The sequence below is a fragment of the Symphodus melops genome, assembly GCF_947650265.1.
Source record: "Symphodus melops genome assembly, chromosome: 9".
NCBI lineage: Eukaryota > Metazoa > Chordata > Actinopteri > Labriformes > Labridae > Symphodus > Symphodus melops.
Window position 1 is genome coordinate 8,624,084 of NC_136699.1, and position 17,043 is coordinate 8,641,126.

Below are 17,043 nucleotides of genomic sequence, written 5' to 3' on the forward strand. Positions count from 1 at the left end.
AACACACTACCTCATCATAACACTGAGTTAGCTGATGTCGGCAAGGCTGCAGCTAGTGCTGCTGCTGGGGGGCTTGAGAAACTGGTTTTGGTTAAAAATGATGGAATTGAAAAAAATCATATATAGAAGCATTTTAAATATCAAGCAAACGCTGAAGGAAAAGCAACAGATTTCAACAGCTCCGTGTGTAAGCAATGCTTCAAAGTGGTGGCTAAAATGTCCAGTAGCACATCAAAGTTGGCAAAGCATCTGAAAGACCGACACCCGTTCTCTATGATGAATTAAGAGAGGTCAATGAAGCTCCCGTTTCAGCAACATATAAATATTATACAGTTATTAGTTATTCCAAAAGCAATTGGATAATGCCTGGTTTGGCTTACTATGCTATCATCACATTAACTCAGACTCAGATCTTTTTTCTAACACATCTCTATCAGTATCCCTTTGAGTTATGCCTTTGCAGAACATTTTCCTTCTCGGAACATTATCGTGCTGTGACTAACACCACTACTTGACCTCTGTATAGTACTTTTACTGAAGTCTAAATGGTATATTCTGGCTTTGTGGTTGAAGGTCTAAAGATTAAAAAAAAAACAGTTCCTTCAGAATCGGGGACACACGGTTACATTTCAACTATACAGTATAAACATATCTGCGTACGTATTTCAAAAGTGAGTCAAAAAAATAACGTAACCTTTCATTTGAACACTCATCTCAAGAGTTTGTTAAAAAAAAACCCACTTCCTTTCAGGTATGAAAAGATACAAGTTCTGTATTTTTAAAAGCAGAAACATATAAATGTAATGGTTCTAAGCTACTGTAAAGCTTCATCACAGTCTTAGTTGAACCTTTCTCACTCAAAATAGAATTTCACCTCCGGGGTTTTATCAAGTGTCTGGAGTGTTTCTCCTTTCCTATCTCCACTGTCTAATTTTGCTTTCCACAAATGATTCTTTTTTTAATTTCATTCCTTAGTCTTCACAGTTTATAGATAATATTGGGGGGGGGGGGGGGGGGGGGGCTTGTATAGATTGCCTTGGATTAGCGCATGCAAGAAAATACTGTTTTGGTAGCTACCAGTTCAAAAACATAGATGGTAATAAGAAGGTTTTTCTCTTCCCTCTCCTCAAAACCTTTAACTACCTTCAGTCAGATAAAAGCTAAGACAGTCACTCCCGCTCTTCCATCCAGTATTACTGGAGAAAAGATGAATGGCCTAAGTGTTTGTATAGATCAAGTTGAGAAAGAGGGATGAAAGTCAGAAGAACAGAACATTGATTTCACACAAAAACCACAGTTTTGAAAACTAGACAATTATCTCAAAGTACACTCTCAGGTTTCAGGTTTTCTTTGGAGGTGTTACTCTTTTTTTTTTGCCAATAAATGCCAGTATCACAATAGCAGATGAGATAAATAACTTAAGCCATGCCAGAAAATGGTAATAGAAAAACACATTGGTTAAGAAAGGGAACGGTAAAATGCTATTTTACTTTGGAATAACAGATCCTTATTTATGAGTCTTTTGGTTTTCTCTAGAATTAGGCTTTGTGTGCTTACATTTTTCAATCTGAATATTAAATCACATTTCAACTCCTACTTGCTCTGGCAGGAATCACCTCTTTCCAGTTAAGAAACAAGATGTCGCATTAGCCTTTATCAAACAACTACTTCTTTATCAGTTTGATAAGCACTCACACAATGAGCTCTGTTTGTACCTACAGCACAGTATTATTGGCAGCTTGCTATTAATGGACTGCCTCTGCTTTTTCAAATACATCAACACCCCCCAGGTTCTTTCATGTTAACTCTACATTGCAAGAGAGCAGCAGGCATCTCTTTCCTTCAGATAAATGAGCAAGCGTGTTACATCGCAAACTGCCTATTATCACAGCTCACTTTGTGGGGAACCAAACAGTCCTGGGATGAACACAGTGTGGATGATTTTGCCCAGCGGTATGGTTCAGGCATATAACACCATTTACATCATGTGTTCTCTCATTCGTTATTTCTTGCCATACTTTGACTCAACCCACAACTGAAATACATTCGACAACAAATCTTCAAATGTGTCTAATTTAACACATTTTTGTCCGCAGAGCTTGTTCCAAGAGTGCAGATAAAGCATTGCATTGCATCAATTTCCATCAAAGCCTCTTCATTCCTCTCTTATACTTTTTGCTATAGACTGCATGGAAACAATGTCAGGCCAACAATATATCAATCTTTCTGTAACATCTAAATAAAGCTCAAAGTAATATACGACTTCAATGTGCGCTTGCAGAGTCAGTGTGTTAAAAGTGTGTTTCCCCGCTGTGTGTGTGAGTGTGTGTATTGATGCCAATAGGTAGTCTCATTGTGTAAGCATCAGTGTAGCAACATGTCCCAAGGGCCCTCTGTTGAGATTATACAAAAGAATCCATTTACTTCAAGCCGGAGCAGCCGCAGATAGCATGTCGAGTCTGTGTTTGGCTCTCTGTGAGTATGGCCCATCATTAGAGTATTGGCAGATTGAGCTACGCAGAAATTGGCGAACACATTTCGAGACCTATCGCTCATCCTTTTATGTGAAACACGGAAGACTTGGACAGATTTAATCACAGGCAGATCTGTGAGAATCAAGTCGCAACAACTTCTCCCACTGAGGAGAAAACAACAGCTTACTCTTTGTTGTGCAGTAAATACACGTGTGAAATTGATCATTACAACATTTCCTGTCAATAAAGATGCCGTGCATTCATGTTCAAGACGGATGTCCCTCTGTGGTGCACACATGCTTTCTTATTACTGCTTTATCTTTTACTCAGTTAAATCATCATAGGTGTTGAGTTGAAAGAGCGCTATGCACATCTAATAACTTTCCTCTTGATATTTTCTTCCAGGGAGGACTGAGGAACAGCAAGCATGAGTGTACACTTTCCTCTCAAGAATATGTCCATGAGCTGCGTTCAGGCATCACAGAAGAAAAGCTGCTCAACTGTCTGGAGTCCCTCAGAGTTTCTCTCACAAGTAACCCTGTCAGGTGAGTCACTAAATCTATTTACCAACTGAAACTGCACCTTTTTTTTTTTTTTTACAGGAAATTAGTTCAGTTCTTAAATCTTCAATTTACAGCCCATGCTTTTATTTACGTCGGCCATTGAAATCGCTCTGCTTTTATTTGGGACAGGCGTCGACAAGAGACAGGCCTCTAATTCATGCACAGTGAAAAAAGGGAAATACTATAAAAGCTGTAAATTGACACCAGAAATAATATTTAACTGTGTACAAAATGAGGGTAGGGATAAAGAAGTTAAATTACCCTTCCTTTGTAACATAGCCCATCTATCCCAACCTGCATGTTTTATAAAGACTGAACACACAGGGGTCCTCAAATAAGACCTGCTGTAATGTGTCATCCTGTGAGGAAACCCCAGGCTAGTAAAACAAAAAACTGGGCCTCAAATTGAGATAGGCTTTTATTTGATCATTTTAGGTAGTCACAAATACCAGAGCTCAGCGAGTATATCCTATTAATGGTGAGAGGGGTCTTGATTTGAAGCGCTCCTTTTCTCTCTCTGCGGTCTAGGGGGTGGTTCTTCTTTTCTTTTTTCATCCTTGCTAAATTCTTTAGTTTACTCTTATCCCAATTTTCCTTGCACCAAGGGACATCTTGAAATTGCTTATTTCAATGAACTTCTGGTCCAAAAGCCCACTTACTCTTCAATTACCGTAAAGGAGGAAGAAAACAAAAAGATCTTGAATCAGCACGTTTGTTAATTTACCCTGAAAATGGAACAATTAATGATTCGTTTTGTAAATGCAGGCTTTGCAGCAGGAATGTGCAGGTATATCCGGGTAACAGTGTATTATTCATTTTTAAGATGAAAAAGAATGTGTGTCAACTCTCAGTAAATCATCAAGCTTTCTCTGTTCTCCCCTTTTGAAGGGAAACTCTGGCTTATTTTCTAGGGATGCTCCTTTCATCCACTGGAAGAATATAGGAGAGTGTCTGCAGAGGTCTATGTCTTTTAATTGGATGTCTGTAAAGATACTTCATTGGACCTGTTTTTGGTGGGTTGATCAGCTATGTTAGACCAAAAAAAAAGGCTCACAGCATCAACTTTTAAACAAGCATGGAGAAGAGCGTGCCTGTCCAAACAATCTTACAGTCACAGGGAGTAAGTTCTAGACCCCTGTGTCCATTAAGCTCTAATAGATAGGAAGTCTAGTTTTCCACATCAGAAAGACAGCCATACTGGGCCTTAATAAACGCACAGCTTTGTGTCATGTGTACAACCTGCTTCCAATCTAACAAAATATAAATGACCAGTGCCTTGCACAATCTGAAATTGTGACGGTTATTATTAATAAATACATTTTCATATCATTTATAATTTTCTTGATGTTCTCAGCTCTGTGTTCATTGGCACTGGTTGGCTCTTGAGTATTTTAAGTACGAGTCCTCTGCGATTTTGTAACCTTCCTCTTCTCGTTACCACAATTCTCTGGCTGCTCTTTTGAAAACGGGAACTTCAGTTTTAATTTGCTCCCCATTGTGCAAAGAACTCATGACAGCCGTTCCTTTACATTATTTACCAGCCCACAGTTGAGGAGATGTTTCTTAATGTGAATCAATGAATGGTGCATATTAAATGGACATTGGTTGAGTGGAATGCCTTTTTTATATTCACCCGGAACCTCAAAACAGGGACCCCCATGCAAGACCTCAGACGCTTTCATTTGATTGGTTTACTACTCCCAGCCTTACAACTGCATCTACTGATTTGAGACCATGGACTTTAAGTGTTTTTTTCTCTCAAGAATGTTGTAGAGAGAGGTATCTTACCAAGTATGAAACTATATTCAAAGGCTAACATTAGCTACAGATTCTGAGACAGAGATATTGTCCACACATTTTAAGCATCCTCAGCTTCACTCAGCCGCACATTTAATCTTATCTAAGTGTGCAATACAGCATAGTGTGTAGCAAAGAAGTTAAGTAATCATCCCTCGAGTGATTGCAGTGCTGTGAAGCCGGTCTCCACGGTCTCGGGCAAGCTGTGGGGAGTCAAGTCAGCCGCACTCAGAAAGGCCAACTGGTGCCGAGGGGATGTAAGCGAGGCCAGGCTTGCCCTGTGGGTGTTTTCAAATAGCTAAACCTTTGACCGGCATGTAAAGGACCAGTGCAGCACAGAGTCAAAGCGCTGACAAAAATCTGCCCTCCTGCTTGTCCTTATAGCCGTTCTCGTATCTCTCCTGGGGACAGGGACTGATTGTTTCCTTGAAGCATGGATAAGGTTACTCCTGATTAATATGAATGCACTTAATTGTCATGGATCACAACACACAGGAAATGCACACTTGGTTTGCTACTTTTTTTTTTTTTGACTTCACTATGTTAATGTAACCTTTGTATGGTATGTTATCATATACTGAAAATAACAATGAAGAAGATGACAGAACAGGGCATTCACACTGGGAATAATGAGAAGTTTGTCATCTTTCAAACTGATTTTTAATTTGTGGACTTTACAGTAAACCTGATGAGATGATCACATTCCTCTGCAGAGGCTGATTAGTCATGAGCGTGTATTCATGACATGTCCAGACAACATACAGTATATTTGACTTTGTACTTCATAGCATTGAGAAACATTTCTCTTTAAAGGGACAAAGTCGTATTCCCCACCAGCCAACAGATGATTATTTTCTCGATTCCGTTTTTTTTTTGTTTTTTAAACTCTCCATGCAAACTTTGTTTAAGAAAGTTTTTGCCTGTGTTCAAACGGATTTGAGAGAAACTGTAGAATTGTAATGCAGGGCTCTGTTTGTATCAACTGTAAAAGTGATACAAAAAAAAAAGACATTGAAGGGCCACAACACTGCAAATCTGCTCCTAAACTCTGAGACCACGAGTCAAGTTTTTATATTTGTTACCTTGAAAATGAATCCATTCTCCTTGAGAATTCATTACAAATGATTCAAGATGGAAGAAATTGTATAAGAACAAATCTGATTAAATACCGTGGTTTTTATCTATATGGCAATAAATGACAGAATGGTCTTATTTTCTGACTTGACATTAAAGAAAGACATTCTTGTGTGGTTACCGATGCAAAGCAAGTACATCTGAATTGTTTTTAATTTAAGCCTCGAGCGTAAAATCTGCTTTGTGGTAATTTATAGAATCTTTTTTTTCTTTTCAATTAGGTTCAATCACTTAGTCACATCAAAGCATATGAATCATCTGGTACCATTATAGTGACTTTGTATGAAGTAGAGATGTGGAGTACGTGTTCTTATGAGTGCTGTCGAACCTCTTCGTTCTTAATGACCTTTCTTTGTCAAGACAGGCTCTTTATTTTCTTTTTAACCATTTACAAAGTACACCGTGAGATGAAATGTAACTTCAGGACCAGGATGCTACATAAGACAATTAAGAATTAAGAATAAAGGAGGTAGGAATATGAGATGAAATGGAATGAACAGAAGGTAGCTCTAAACATTTCAATTAGCACGCAAAGTGAAGTGGATTGAAATCATGCATGACTTTTTACTGTATCTATAGACCTGATCTCGTAAGCAATTTACCAGTCTTTTCAGTTAAAAACTGATATTATGATCCGTGTTTATCAGGAGCAACAGTTTCCACCGTCATGGCTTGATTTAAATCAAAACACTTAGTCTAATGAAACACTGCAGCTCAATTCTATACAACGCATTAAAAGTCTCCCCATCAAAGAGTTGTTGTTCTTCACAGTTAGTGCTTACTATTGCTTTTTTGTTTTTCCCTCTGATGTTCAGGCAGCCTGCTAATTTACTCCCAGAGGCCTGTGTTTGTCTAATAGTTTAATTGGCGAGGCTGTGCACCTGTTTGGCAGCACAGGTGGCCATGGGGCCATTGTGCTGAGGGCCTTATCTCCCAGGCACTTCCACACAGGTGTGTGGCAGGCAGCCTTTGCAGATCCACCCACAGATGGCATCGCCCGGAGCGGACGCTACTCACTCTGTTTCCACTCTCCTCTCCTCAGCTGCCATGCTTTCCTCTTTTCTCTCCCTCTCTGTCGAAAATTCCCCCAGCCAATTATTTATCCTCTACTTCATCCTCCTCCTTTTAATTTTGTCATTTGGATACTCTCCTCTTAATTTAGAAGTGTCAGAGTGACTAGCCACTTTTCATTAATTCTTAATCCACCGACAAGAAGTGAGCCGCCTTCTTCCAGAGAATTACAACCCTCTTAGTTTTCCTCTTTGTGGAATAGAAATCCTGCTGTGTTTCTGTCCTGCCTTCTTTCCTTTCATCCTACAATTACTTTACTTTCTGTTTAGAAAACTGTGATTCATTTACAAACTATAAAAGAATCTGAGAACTTGATAAGGAGAAATAAAAAAAAAAACACCATTACAGTCACTCTTCTATTGTACATCTTTAGATCTTGACGAAACCAGGCACACCGCGCTGTAACATTTAATTTGTACCATCCGTCTGAAGTAGCAGTGTTAAAGCTTCTGATCTAATTCAGCTGCTGCTCCTTCAATAGACTTTCCAATAAGAGAAAGTAGCAGAGTGGTTGGAGTTGTTTTGGGCAGCAGAGCACACATCCGCGGCTCGTGCTTCTCTGTTCACTGTGTTTAGCCCTCAGCATTAAACACTGCTGCTGTCAAATCCTGCAGTGACTTCCCTATTCAATCTGCCGGCTCTCAGATCCTTAAGACATATTCAAGCGAAATTGAACTGAGGCTCCTTACTTTTCATTATGTGAACTCTACAAGGTACAAGTCAGACATTTTCTGGTGGGATCTTTTTTTTTTTTTTTATTGTGGAGGCGGGAGACATTTGCTGACGACTGAGTTTCTCCCCCCCCCCCCCAGCCCAGCCCTCTGTGTGTCTGGAAACTGAAGGTGTGGGTTGTTGATGATCTTGCTTCCCTGCCACACAGGGTTGTCTGTGAGCCTGACTCAGTCTCACCGGCTTTTCTCAGTTGAACGCTTGTAGCCGAGCACCGAGGGTTGCAAGAAAGTAACACTAGTAATGATGTTTTTTTACGAGCTTTGAAGTTACTATGCCTCCTAACATGAAGCTGCTCGTCCTATTGACTGTCTGTCCGGATGCCCAGCTTGATAAAGCATTGAACAGCACACTGAGAAGCCCTGCTATTTCTGCCAAGAACGGAGTTAGAGCTCTAATATAACGATTGAGCAAAGAAGTCATATTCCCTTATCCTATTATCTACAGGTATTATTTGATTCTTGCAGTCAAATAGACTCTTCTCTGTTCAGACAGGATTATTACAACACAGTGAAGCTACAGAGTTATCATACTTGAAAGACAAAGTCAAATTATTTTTATTAGTACTAGTAGCCTACGTTACATTTTGTATATGCGACTTCAAATCCAAGACAATTAAAAGGTGTCAGAAAAAGCTTCTCCCTCGACACGTTTTTTTTTTTTTTTTTTTTAATTGATGGAAATTACTCGTTCTGTATCCCTGACTAGTCCTCCTTCTTTTTCTTCTTTTTCTTCTTCTTCTGCCCACTCTTTGCAACAGACAATCAACACCATCTCAAAGAAGCTTACCCATCTGCCCCTTTGTCATTGTGACTGTTTCAACAATTATCGTCTGAACGACTCTCAGACTGTATAAACCCTCCTCGACAGCATCGGCCAAAAATCTTGTTTGGCATCGGCACAAAGTGTGATCAGTGACTCTTGATTGAGCTCCCTAAAGTTTTGGGTGCAGTACACATCAATGTGCCAACTCTGACACAGATTTCTTCACAGAGATTAATAAATGTTTCAAGTCGGTTCGTTTTCACGTGGCAATAGCTCCCTATCTCAGTGAATCATCCGTAATTGATCCTCTGTGTTCGCTGTGTTGTGCTCTATGGCGTCTCAGCTCTATCAGACTTCGTGTCAAATTTTGAAAAATTTCAAATGTATCAAAAAATATTCAGATGTCCTTAGTTGGGTTCAGATGTGACAGGATACCTAAGGACACTTTGATGCCTTTGAAATGTCTAGATCAAGCAACATTTCTTCTCATCCCATCACTTTGTAGAGTAATGGAAAAAATAGCAATTTCATTTCCTACCATAACGATCAAGATTTAACATCCTCCAGGAAGGGATGTGCAGAGACGCCACATCTCCAGAAATCTAACCTGTCAAGGCCATGAAATACGCTCTGGCTGTTGCCACAGCAAAGAAGTGAGCAGGAGCAGAAGCTTTCCACTGAGGTAATAGTGTTTGCACTTTGCTGGGGGACTCTACTCTCTAGACTTCCAGTCTTATCACAGACCAGTGTCACCATCCAGGCCTCTGTAAAAGTGCATCTGTCACAAGACAGGGAACATAAAGATTCAGAAAATGTCCGTTCTCAAAGCATTCTCGGGTCCCTTTTGCGGTTTTTTTTTTTTTTCCCTTTTCTTTCCAAGTAACAGAAGGATTTCACTCATTAGGGTATTCAATCTTATTTTTTTCTTTTACTTCTCTGGATGGCATAATTATTCTCATTTTATAGCTTTCAAGGAGTTTTATTGACTGTAAAATTTGGCACAATTGTTATGACACTGTCTTGGAGAGACGTGACGAGCAGTCAGAAATGAGCGAGTTAACTAGTTTTTACCCTTGCGGCTGACTTCAGAGTTCGCCCTTCTTCCTCAGAGGCAGCGAAAGTGATTTTGGAGACATAAATGTCCCCAGTGTCTGGGCATATTTTAAGAGTGATGCCTATTTCATTTTATGACACCATCTGTTAACCTCCAAGATATCTGTTACGGCCCCAATGCGATACAAAGTGAGACACACATCATGTTAGAAATGTGGGTTTTTAAATTTGAAATGTATTTATGTTTGACAAAAGGATTCTTTTGATGGACAACATGTATTTACACCCTCCAGCTTGGTGTATGTATTTTGTTGTCAAAACCAAATAAATACTACAACAGAACTATTACTAACAATTTTATTTTTTGGGCTTAATACAGTGAACTTTTCTTCATCTTGTGGATAGTTGCAGAGCTGTCCAAACCAGAAGATACCAAATAATAGCACTAACATTCACACACGATCTAGAAGTTGCACATCGACACTTCTCGCAGGGTTTTATATGTCTACCCTACAAGGTGACAGCAAAAAAAAAGCTTGAAAAATGGCAACTTTATGGCTTTGAAAAACACAAAACCGTTCTTTCAAAGAAGTGCTTGCCACTGCAATTTCCTTTCTTCCTCGAAGGATGGAACCCATTCCCGCAGACAGCAGAGGAATGTGTTGATACATCTCATCACAGCCTTTCTCATTTTTCCACAACACTCACGGATTTACTGTTTACCTAACAATTACAGGAATTGATCTAATCAGGCTGCAATCTGCAAGCATTACTACTGGCTTCTCCTTACGTCTGACTAGCAGAGAGGGCTGTTGTCTAGAAATCCTCTGTGTTGTCCCGGGAATAATTAGACATTTCAGCAGTGTTTTGCACTCTGCGGGGGGGGTCATTTCAAAGTGACTGGGGAAATTGTTGTGCTGTGAGCTGTCTGCACTTAGCTGTTTGCACTTGATTCAATTCAGATAGAAACCTGTGCTCCCTTATCCCCCACATTCAGTTGCTCACTGTGGAGGTCTTTGTTGAGTTGGTGCACATCCTTGAACGTACAGCAGCTGCATGCATTGGGACATGCATTTTTGTCCCAACGCAAAAAACCCCCCCAAAACAAACAACAACAATGTATATGCCTCGTTGATTTGAGTTTTTTGCATTAAAGCCAAAGTTCTGATTGAAGCTGAGTGAAGCACATTGCTTACAAGACGCATATCCTGAGACTGTAGAATTCCTTCTGTTAGTTGAATTATTTATCAGTCCATCATTTATCAGAACAGCTCCTTTCCCTTTGAGGTGGTTTGAGAAGTTGAAAAATAATAAAAAGCTTATCATGGAACATCAGTTGTAGTCAAACCACTTTGTGTATATTATTCATTTTTTGATATAAGTTGTTTTTTTGTACATTAAATGTGCACAATCAATATCTGAAAATCAGGCATTCCTTGCAGTGATTCTGTTTATTTCAGAAGTGTGTTGGTAGGAGAGTTGCCTCAGATACTATCAGGGGCAGCTCAGTGGAATGACTCAGCGCCTGTCGCTTGAATGGAAAGAGTGCATGTTACCTGGAGTTACATGTGAAGGATCTCAGCTGCTCTCTGTTCTCTTTCAAGGACATCACAGGTCAATGACTTTGGCTCTAGGCGTGTGAAAAATGAAGGGTACACAGAGCGTCTGTTAGACTCAGTGGGAAGGGTCCAAAAAACAGCTAAATAAGTTATTTATTTTTAGGCAGTTCAAACTTTTCACGTGCAGCCTTTTTGACAGTGTTGGCCTGGTTTAAAACCTCTATCAATGTTTCATTTTAATTCTTCAATTCAGATTCATTCACAGGCCGGATTACATTTGTCTTTCGCTAGTTTTGGGTTTCATACCAATTTGGTTTGTCCAACACCTCCAAAGAAGTAGCCAGGAGGTGTCTTAATCAGTGTCCAGTCCAACCCAGCTTGCTCCTTTTGATGTGAAGAAGCAGTGGCTGTACTCAGAGCTTACCCGATCTAACCTTATGGTGAAGGCTGAGCCCAGCCACTCTACACAGGAAACCCATTTCAGCTGCTTGTATCAGCTGAGTCATTTAAGGCCACTAGCCATATACCCTGACTGTACGTGAAGGTTGGAATGAAGGTTGGCTGATTACCACAAAGCTTTGGCCCTTTGCTCGGCTAGTTCTTTCCCTCAATCATCCTGCACTCATGGCTTTTGTTGATCTCACAATCCATTTTTACTCTTACATGAGAAAAAGGTCGCCATGATAATTCTTTACATAAAGCAGTACCACACAACTAAGCCTAAGGGAGCAACCCATTGCTTCCTGATATTTATTTATTGCCACATTGGTTGACAATGAACAACCCTCGAGGAGGCCAACATTTTTTTTTGACATTTGCTGCTGGTGCTTGAGTGAAGACTATATCACAAGTAGTAATGACCTCAGTACTCCAGACTCCTCTTGTACCCAAAAATATACCTTTGGGGTCTTTCCTTGAGGAAATACTCACAGCTCAAATATAGATCACATACTTCCTTCTCAGGGAAAGTAGCATAATTGAAGACAACCCTCAGAACTGTTTCTTTGCCCCAGCCCTATTGCACGATCCCAAACTTTCACACAATTCTGAAAAAATATCTGGTTAGTTTTAGATCAGTTTCATGGCTTAAGAAAGATACCCATTTTTTAGAAGCTTTTCAATATCCTTTTTTTATTTTTGTCATTAAAAAGGAAAGTACAGTAAGTATTTGATATCTCATGTCTGTCATTTAATATGCCCTTAGCATTAAAGTTATTTCAGCGGACTTTTAAATTGATCAGAGTGTAATGTAGCCCAGCGCTTAGCATGGAAGATCACTAAGCAGACGCTGGTGGTGCTTGGTTTCATGCTATGACGTTCAGAGCTATTTGTCGCACACAGCTTTGGGCCTCTATTGGAACGCTGTAGGACCGAATAGGTCAGTCTTCCCACAATGGGACAGTTGTATGGTGTTGCCTGTAATACAATATGAAGGCTATTGCACTTTCAACAGCAGCTTTCAATAACACAGCTCCCCACCTAGCCGTGAGAGAAAAACAAAACTGCTCCATAGACTGAAATCAATGTGCACAGAAGCCATCTAAACAGGAGAACAGTGATCAGTCAAACAGAGAGAGGGAGAGAGTGTCGGCCTCTCACTGTGTCTGTCGGTGTCGAGCACTGACTGTGTGTTTTTTTGTTGTTTCTTTTGATGCACAGTCATCTTTTTATTATGTATCAACATTTCCTCAGCCAAGTATTTTCAGAACCCTACACACACTCCACACTTCTTGCTTTGATATACCGTCCACACTTCCAGGAACCTACAGTACTATCAGTGCAACCAACTGAATTCCTTTGAGAAAAAAAATAAATAAATAAAAAAACACTGAGACAGCCTTGAAAGCCACAAGTTTCAGAGGCGAGTACCGCTCCATTCTGGCAAAACATTTGCATAGTACTGCCATTGTGTGGTGGAGGAAGTAACATATCTGAGAAAAAAAGACACTTCACTGTAGTTTTAAGGCAGCAGCATAAGGTTGTGTAACTTGAAAATACTGCTAGTAGAGACTGACAAAGGGTGCACTTGCAAATAGAAATGCAGTTAGTTTTTGTTCCATTGTGGCTCATCCATCCATTATCTACACCACCTCTCCTGTTCAGTGTCACAGGGGGCTGCTGGAGCCAATCCCAGCTGTCATTGGGTGAGAGGCGGGACACACACTGTGACTTAATTTTACAAAATTAACTTAAAGCCAGATAACTGTTTGATTAGATCTGTTGGAGTGAACTGAACATGTTCTGGGTTTCCTCTGAATCTCATCCCTACACATCTTTCCTTCTGTATCTGTCTGCCCTGTGTTGGACCTTTCACCCGTCCGGAAGGTTCCATGCCTTTCAAGAAATGCAAAATGAGCTAGACTCCGCCAGCGACCGCTGAACAAGATAAGCTGTATAGTAATTGGATGCATGCATGAATACTCGCTCATGCATATAACTACATCTGTTGTGGCGGCACAAGTCAGAAAGTCAGTTCAGTCTTTCGGGGACTGAATGTCATCGGACTGGAGGACAGATGGTCATCTCACTGCAAGACATTTAAACCCTGTTGCATTAAGTTTTCCAGAATTCCACAACATTATTACGTTTAAATCAGATTTAAATATTGGATGCATTCTTGACGCTCGTAAACATCTCATTAATATGTGATATATCCAAATTGTGAGATTATCCAAAGCACTTTACAGCCGTAATAGTTATTACAACATTCTTACATCCAGCCAGTAGTAATAACAAAAAAAGATAAAATATGCAATTGCTTCCTTTTAGACTGACCATGAATTTTTCATTTTGCCTGCAGGATTTAGATGATTGCAGAAAGTAACACAATTTGGTAGCACTTTACTGGAGGATTATAGCCATCAATATTAGACGAGCAAGTTCACCCCTTAACCTAATGAAATCCTTGGCTGTGGGATGCTCATATTAGGAGAAGAGACTGATAAGGAATAATTGTGACCTCTTGTTCCTTTACTTTTAGATTGCTGCATCGTCCTGATGTAACAAAGACGTCATGTTTGACCAAAAAGTCACCTCGACACTCAATCTACTTTGTTAGCGACAGTGGTTATCTAATTGGAATGAGTATTGTCCATGTGCTAACTACTGTACATGAAAGCTCATTCAATGTTAGAGCGCAGGATATTTGTTACAAGTGAAAGGTAGATACAGACAGGTGGACCATCAGCCTGTTACAGCTTCTTAGACATGATTATGACTTCAAGTAGACGTCCTGGCAGAGTTGGCGTTAATATTTGCATTGCTCTGTTTGGAGTTGAAATAGCTTGTTGTCCACTGAGGCAGTTTCTCTGATGAACAGAGATAGGATTCTTTATTGCCTCAGGACAAGCACTCTAGAAGTACCATATCTCATTTTCTTTGTGGTAACTTTGGGGACTTTTAGAAGGCAAGCTGCAGCGAGCCTGAGGGTGTACGTGAGGGGACAGAAAATGATAGACGGCGTGGGGTGCAGGGAGGAGTCAAAACATTTAGTGCCTTAAAAACCTTGAGGAGGACCGCATTATGTTGCAACCTGCAGCAACACATACATTTTTGATGACAAATTTTCTGCACCGACAATCTCTGTCCCTCCTTTCGTTTACGTCTATTTCTCTCTTCCTTCCAACACTATTAGACGGGAGGTAAACACGGAGCAGACAGCAGACATATTCCACAAACATCTGTTGCAAAGTTTCTCATTTGCATTCTGTTTTAATTAGTGCACCTTCTCAGTTGAAGGTATTTATTATTAAAGCCTCCTGAGTTGTTTTGTGAACAGTTGTTTTTCCACTTTGTTTATTAGTGTATTTGTTTGTTCTCACTTAATCAAGATTTTTTTTTCTCTAATGACATATAATGGTTGAAGACAGGGGACTCATTTTCAAGACTTACTCGGCCTACCCGATCACAAGAATGCAGTGTTGCAGGAATCAACACAATTTCAAAGTCATATAAAAAGTGGCCAATGGTAGTTTTCTGGCTTTACCTCTCCAGGGTGAAGAAAAGCTTCAACTAATATGTAGCATTTAGAAAACGTTTTGACTCTCCGACCACCTGAGTGGTCTGTCTTTTTTTTTTTTTAATCTTTGTGTATAAAGAGTCTAAAAACATATTCAAAGACTCGTCATATTTTCAGATGTTTCAATGACAACCATTCATTCTTCTCTACTTGGATTGTTATGAGAATCCTCATGGAGACTTTCTTATCTTTTTAAATGTTATTAATTTTCAACTCTGGTGGCACTAAGGAGCTACATAAAAGGTACGATTAACATTTACTCCTCAAATAGAGTTGAGAGAATTAAAATAAAATATGTGAAACGAGGAATTACTTTTTCTTTTCAAAGTGAAACGCATGCCAGCAGTGATACATTTTAGGTAAGATGTTTATCACAGTAACAGCTCTAATGTTCGAAATTAAACTGTGTTTCTAAGCTGGCTGTGTTGTTGCACAAGCCTCTCCTGTTAGTCATAATTAGAACATGAATAGACATGCAGATACTGTTTTTTTCTTTTCTTTTTTTTTTTACTTTAGAACAAAAGCAGCAAACTTTAGTTAATGGTTACACATGTACTAAAGCATAATTGCAGGCTATTTTAAAGGTGTGGGAATCATGCCATGAAAGCAGCATTGCAGGTTGAAGAACTTTTTCATTTATTGCTTTTATTTTGCAGCATGACACGATAATTACTAGGTGCCTCGACTCGTCCTCGCTGCAAAGATAAAAAGCTGATTTTTTTTTTTTTTCTCACACACCTTTATTGAGTTCTCACAGCATTCCTAGGATCCCATACTGCGGTTACGCCATTTAATCAAGTGAATTTCTCCTCTCAAATATTGGTTCCATTTCCAGAAGTCTGGCATTACCAGCATACAACTCGGCAGAATAAACAAAGAGTCTGGATTTCCTCAGATGTGCTCCCTCAGCCACGTCGCCTTCTTACTCTCTTTGTTTTCCTGAACTCACATTTGCTCCTACCACTTCTGTATCACACATACATGCATTCAGCAGCGTTGCTACTCAGCATGAAAATCAAGCCACTTTGTTGTTTTATCTCAGCATGGCTTCAAATACATGCAGATCACTGGAAGGGGACTAATGTTCATAAATACAAAACATTATGATGATTTTTATTTTGCAAAGAAAACAGATCACTGCCACAAAATACGTTAAAACTCAACAACTTTTGTTTGGTGGTCTGCTTTTGAAATTTGAGGAATGGTTGCAGGTGGGTTGCAGCGTGTTCCCTTTTAGACACTGATCAAAGAAATACCTCACCTTCACTTTGCCAGCTGCCTCCAGCTAATGCATCCCGTCCCCAATCGAGGGTCTCTTCCGACTCACTGAGTCAATACAAACGACTTTAATACTCAAGCCATTATTATTTCAAATCATTGTCAAAAAGAACGGGATAAATCATCGACTTATGGCCTGTTAATGTCAGAAAATTGCCCCATGCTTTCTGCCTTATTGACAGTCAGGAGCCTGAAAACAAGTGATGCTAATGACATAATCTGCCTGTGACCACATCACCCTCTCCGCCTCTGCCTCCCTCACTTCCACTAGCGTAGACAAACGGGCTCATCTGTACTGGATCATTTGCCGTCTCCTGATACACTGCGGTTTATAGCCAATTATCTCCTGCGATCCATTATCGATTACAGCGTTATCTTTCTTGCATTGCTTAATCTTTTGGCACGAGAACACAGCAGCTCACTGGGTGGGTTGTGGTGGGTTGTGGTGGGGTGCGGCGGGTGCTGGATACAAACTGCCAAGTGATTGGAACTGTAGTGAAGATGTATGTGTGTTCATTTGCTGGTGGATGTGTACAGTCAGACTGTGTTCATGAGCAGGGAGGGCGGGGTGTTTTTTTTAGTTTTTTTTAGCCTGTGTGTTT

At 39.9% G+C, this 17,043-nt stretch overlaps 1 protein-coding gene across 9 annotated transcripts in view; it reads left to right on the forward strand.

Moving 5' to 3' along the window:
• Window positions 1-17,043, forward strand: part of diaph2 (diaphanous-related formin 2) — a 361,962-nt gene that overhangs the window by 88,689 nt on the left and 256,230 nt on the right. For all 9 annotated transcript variants that reach the window (XM_079352006.1, XM_079352004.1, XM_079352007.1 and 6 more), the window contains one exon: window positions 2,880-3,019. In XM_079352006.1, coding sequence (XP_079208132.1) covers window positions 2,880-3,019 — 140 coding nt within the window. The remainder of the gene's footprint in view (window positions 1-2,879; window positions 3,020-17,043) is intronic.